This window comes from Protopterus annectens, chromosome 6.part0 (assembly GCF_019279795.1).
Source record: "Protopterus annectens isolate FY-2018-M chromosome 6.part0, PAN1.0, whole genome shotgun sequence".
Classification (NCBI taxonomy): Eukaryota; Metazoa; Chordata; order Ceratodontiformes; family Protopteridae; genus Protopterus; species Protopterus annectens.
In genome coordinates this window covers 1,082,037,792-1,082,043,902 of record NC_056737.1, presented here as the reverse complement: position 1 = coordinate 1,082,043,902, position 6,111 = coordinate 1,082,037,792, and the positions used below count along the sequence as shown (strand labels likewise).

General features: G+C 35.0%; 1 protein-coding gene across 1 annotated transcript in view; it reads left to right on the top strand.

Annotated features, from left to right (window-relative positions):
- Window positions 1–3,312: 3,312 nt before the first annotated feature.
- The window catches only part of NRDE2 (NRDE-2, necessary for RNA interference, domain containing), a 766,517-nt gene continuing 763,718 nt past the window's right edge, over window positions 3,313–6,111 (top strand). The window contains exon 1 of the mRNA XM_044073622.1: window positions 3,313–3,498. Coding sequence (XP_043929557.1) covers window positions 3,429–3,498 — 70 coding nt within the window. The 5' untranslated portion in view covers window positions 3,313–3,428. The remainder of the gene's footprint in view (window positions 3,499–6,111) is intronic.

Genomic DNA, 6,111 nt, shown 5'->3' with positions numbered 1-6,111 from the left:
TGGCTTGTTTTATTGTTGCTTGTTGGGATTAAGTAATAGTTTTATTTTGCAAGTTATCTACAGGAGGGGTGGACAGACGAGAACTAAAGCCTGAACATGAATACTGAGCTTCTAGCCTGAACATGAATACTAAGCTGCTAGCCTCCTATACATTCCTTTTTTTTTCAGGCAAAGCAAACTTATTTTCCATACTGCTGCTGCATTCTGTATGTGCTGCCAAAGCAAGCACTAAACTGGGGATGGGCAGGCTGTAGCCCTTTTATTTGTGTGTCCTTAGATTGCTTGTATGCAAGTTTCAGGAAGGGAGTTATACACGAAGAGTTCTGGAACTGTTTTTAGCTTGTGTGCTGCTCACATTTTCAATGTTGCGTCCTGTGGTTACATATACATATTTCTGTTGTGTGATTTGCACTGGTTTTAAAGCAGTTACTTCAATAAACAAGCCGGCACTTTATGATGGCTTCTGTTTGTAATATTCAGTGGTGGGTTACTTGCTGGCTATTAGAAATGCAAGCATAATTATTCTTGATACATAAGGGGTTTTATTGGCAGTTAAATTATTTTTGTTTTTATTGTAATCATTTGAAGTGGAGGAAGTGTTGGTACTTGGTTGAAGGTTCTCTTCTATGTGGATTTAGTTCATGAGGTGAATGACATGGAGGGTTAGTGTGCTCCCTTGTGTGGAGTTTTTGTTTATTATTATTATTATTATTATTATTATTATTATTATTATTATTAACAGCAGCTGGATTATAAAATGTATATCCTGTAGATGTTTTATGTGCTGCCAGTCTGCCATTCAGAAGTGGAACACACATGCAATTTGAATTGTGTTCTGAAGTACTGTCTGCTGCATTAATGACAATTTATTTTATTTGATGTTGAGCTGCATATCTTATTTTACTGTCTGCTGCATTAACAATTTATTTTATTTGAAGTAGTTGAGCTGCATAACTTCTTATTTGAAGTAGTAACTTGAGCTGCATAGCTTCTTATTTAAAGTAATAACTTGAGCTGCATAGCTTCCTACTCCCACAGACTGTAGATGGATTGCTGATACTGTACTGTTATACTTTTAAAGGGGGTGGACACTGCAGTCCTGAGAACGTCCTCCTTTGGTGGAGATACCTAGTAACTATGAACTTGTTATCAGTTTGCCATCCATTCCCTATTGAAATATTACTAGCCTATGTGAAACATAGGCAATTTATTCTTCAAGGGCAACAGGCACTTTACTTGTAGATGAAACAATTAAATGTAAAGTTGTTTGTTAGGAGCAACCTAGTGACAGATCTCTAATATGGAATTTAGATGACTTTTACTTCTGCAGAGATTATGCATATTTACTGATACTGGTGGATTGTAGAGGTTTGAGTAGACTTTTATGATGGAAATATTCTGAACTGGGCAGTTTTCTCAATACTGGTTTATGCATTTGTTTCATTGCTTACTGGAAAAATGTTCAATGAATTTAAAAGGCGCTCTAAAAAGGGTGCTGTATTATACAAGGAATATAATTTAATAAAGTCAGGAAGGTGCATCAAACACATGTATGTATGTTGTTTTGTGTGCCAGGGGCCTATGATTTGAAAACAGCCAAAGACAATCTTTCTCCATCACTGGCCAGATGCATTTTCTTTGGATGTGGGTTTCAATGCTGTTTCAATGAATGTGAGTTTCAAGGGCAGAGACGTTTTAATGCTAAGTATATTTTCATTGTGAGACTGTATTGCTTTGCTTGGCAGATGTGTAGTACTGTTTGTGCTATAAAATGTAAAAAAATCCAAGTCACTGTAGAAGTAAAGCAGTATGCACATTAGTGTTTATGGTAAATGGGGCAAAATTGCCAGGTAATGGGACACTGGAATGGCTGCAGAGGGACTCTGGGCCTTGGGGTCATATTTTGGTCGTCTGTTCTTCAGTTTGCATTTGAAAGTTGCTATCCCACAATTCCATCGGAGTGGGTGGGGTTACATTATTATGTATGCAAATTTTATGTGAATCAGTGTACAGATTTGTACCTATTTTACACGGCCTTTGTCCAGATTTTTGATGTTTCCAGGTTGAGAGGTATGACTGTACTGCGATCTCAAAGCAGAACGTTGACCTCACAACAGATAATGCACACTAGCATTCGCTGTTGTGTCGACCATTTTCAGTTCGGCCTTCAGTGAACTGGTCAATTAGCCTTTCGACTATCCCAACATGATAGTAAATACACACACACACACACACACACACACACACACACACACACAAAGTCCTGTATTTTACAGACAATAGGGTTGCCACCTTTTCAAATGCTCAAAGTGGGACATTTTTTGTAGAAATGTCAGATTTTGCTGGACAAAACATACCCATGACCAGTACAAAAGATAGAACTTCACCTTTTTGCCAAAATAAAAGCTTATTCTTGTAGCATTTGAGTTGCTTATGCTATTTCATATAACATGTAGGTGCTTCAGATAAAAAAAATAACTGTTTTATGAAACTATTAAAGAAAACTTAGGACATATTTTTGTCCTAAAATCTCAGGACATCTGCCATTTTTTTCAATTTTTTCGCAGGACAGTACTGCCCAAAGTGGGACTGTCCCTCGCAAAGTGGGACAGGCGGTAGCCCTAACAGACAACGAACGAAGCAGAACAGTAATCGTCTTATCTTTGAACCTCTTGCCCCAGTAACTCGTATTTATCCCTAATTTAGAACTTCCACGTATTGGTCCTAAACGCTTTGTTTTTGCCCTTGGAATAACCTTTTGACTTTAGTGAAAAGAGAGCAGAGTATAGCTTTCAATGTTATCTCAAATATTAGGGACAAAGCAAACAATAATTAGAAAAAAAGACAACCAATTGAGGGGCATGTTTTTGGCATTGGTACTGTTACGTTAGACCTTTTTAAAAAGAGCATCCAGTTTTTGGACATTAAGAGCAAAGGTGTAATCCAGTGTTAGCTGCATCCCTACTAATTATGGACAATTGACAGGTATGGCGCAGGCTAGCCCCTAGCGCTGTGCATGACACAGGTAATGTTTCTGAAAATGTGCGTTCATGCAGTTATCCTACCAAATTCTGAATGCATATCCCATAAACTAAAAAAATAAATAAATAAAAAGCGCTGTTACTGTGGACTTGTGTTTCGCAAGTGGAAGTACTAAAATCGACAGCTATGTCCAGCAGTGAATAGCTACGGAATTTAACACGCAAAACTAGTCAACAGTTGACACCTCTCAGTAACTATCAATAACAATCCTCAATCGTTTAAACATACGCCAAAGGACTACAACTCCCAGAATCCTTTAACGTGCGTGTCTCTTTGTCGCTCTTCTGACCAGTTCTCGTTGTTAATTCCTTATGCTGGATGTTTGTACTGGGATATGTGGTTCAGTAACCATCGATGGGTAGTGAAGTAATTAACTGAAATAAGCAATGGCTTTATTCCCAGCGTTTGCAGGTGCTGAAAGTGAAAACAGGGCAGCCGAAGAAAGTAAGAAGAAAGGTAACGTGTACATTTTGCTAAACAGAAGTTAGGTTTAGGTCTCCTTCCCACTTTGGTTATTTGAAAGTTTTCTTTATTAGAAGTCTTATGTCACACCTGTCTGCATAGATAACAAGGGGTTTAGTGTTTGTAAATTGCAGGTCTTCTCGTTTAAATTCTTTACCTGTGGTATCTGACAGGTGTGGTGAGTAGGGTGAGTGCATATGTAGCACACAGCCAGGTTTGTCTCTGCACTGGTGATGCCTGTCATTGGGTACTTCAGACTCATTTGTCTTAACATTTAGCAAGTTTGCTGACAGTTTCAGTAAATTAGCTGCAGATCTCATTTCTGGTTCATCTTTTTTTTTATTTATGTTTTAGACTTTGACAATGCACGTTTCTGCTGATTATGCTGGGAAGTTTAACTTGTTTTAAGTTGCGATGCAGACAATGACAGTTTTTTTTCTTTAGTTTACTCCCATTTGACATAACTGAAAGGAAAGGAAATTGTAAGAATGGTGACAGTTTACCTAAACGTTGGCTTTCACCTACTGTTATTTGTCAGTTCCCAGGGTTCCCTTCACAATGGTTTGGAGCAGTTTAAATGTTTCTGTTTGTTTCTTTGTTTCACCTCAGTGAGTACAATCTTACTAATCATCATACATCTGCCAGCCAATTATTGTGGCCCTCAAGACCCATTTGGCTTTTCAGGAGGGACTACATTTAGGAGGTGGTGAGGAGTCTGCCATGAAAGAAATGTAATAAAAGTATAATGTTGTTATTATTGTAATGCCCAAAGTTTAAAGAACAAATTTGAAGAACTTAAGGGGATAATTTACAAAGAAAACTGTAAAGTGGTAAGCATAACTGAATCGTGGAATATGATTGATTATCAAAGTAATGATTATGTGAAATAAGAATGCTTTGAGGCAAAATCAACAATCCGCCAAGGTCACTTTTTGGATTCCTAATATCGATTCACAGTAGGCTAACCACCATTCTGGGTGGTTTAAAGCCTAGACAATTACCCCACATGAGAATCAAACCGTGCATGTTGTGTCTGTAAGGTAAACACCTTCACCATTATGCCAAACTCCCACTAGCTTCATTCCGTCAATTTTAATTAAAGAGATAAACGAAATAGAATGTATAATAGTTCAAATTGTGGATTAGTATAAGAATAATAAAATACAATTTAGTTTGTGTTATCGTATTCCAAACATTAATAGTACAACTTATTGGGGATTACTTAAATGTTTTGGAAAAGCATCTTAGTTCTACAGACATTTAAATTGTTGGGTGGTTTTAATTACTACCTTGGGATATCTTGGTCTAATTTAACATCTATGACAAGTTTTAAACAAGAATTTATTAATACAATTTCTTTTTGTGACATGACACAAATCGGTAATGGAAATACAAGAGGTAAATGTTTATTAGATATTGTAGTATCAGATATTCCTGGGAAAATTAGCAATAATCAAGTAATAACACAATTAGGGCAGTCAATAAAGTATGATTTCCATTTTTTTCTATAAAAAAGAACCTCACAAGTATAAAGTATAATTATGGTAGAATATAAACTGAAATTGTTAGTACTGCTTTTTCTTTGATTCATCAGTTTTGGATCATGAATATAAACATCTATAAAATATATTCTATAAGATTGTTAAACTAACTCAGTGTAGTAAAGTTGGTTGAGTTGAACCTCAACTGTGGTGAAATAGGGTGTTAAGGATTTATAGAAGGAAAATAAGGAAATTCAATACAAATAAGGAAATTCAATGCAAATGAAGAAATTCAATACAAATGAAGAAATTCAATACAAATAAGGAAATTCAATACAAATGAAGAAATGTAATACAAATAAAGAAATTCAATACATTTGAGAAATGTGTAACAACAAATAACAAGAAAGCTTTAAATAAAAGTTATAAGGAATTAAAATTAAGTATTAAAACGTCAGAACTTAATGGATAAAAATAACGTTTAGAACAATATAGATTAATGAAGGGAAGTTCCACTGTTAACAATGTATTGTGTTTTTTCTTTTTTTTTTTTTTTTATGAAAAGGTGATACTTGCCTTAGACTCAAAACTATATGCTGGAGCTAAATACTTGAATTTAACAAAGGCATTTGACTATTTACAATTTGCTGTCATCTGTAAATGTTTAACATTATTTGAATTAAATTGTTATATAGTTAGATGGATTATGAAATGGTTGTCTAATAGAAAAAATACGTAAGGATGTATGTTGTTGAATCAGATTATTTACATGTCAGTGCAAGTGTACCTCGGGATTGTGTCCTAAGGTCATTTTTTTAATATGTTTCTTCAACAATACCCAAGAATATGAAGTTGTGAAAATTTAATAAAGATGTTTGTTGGAAAAACAACGTATATGAAATTGTGACTCAGCAAATATACTAATTACTGCAAAATTGTTTTTCTTATGGAAGATAATAGGGATGCGGAAGAGCTTAATAATTATATGAAAAATAGATGACTAGGCTGCTGATATAGGAATGAAGTTTAATCATGATTAATTTAATATGTATTTTAGTTAAAAAAACACTCAGATTCCCATATAGCTGTCTGGTACACCACTAATGAATTTAATTACTATAAAGAT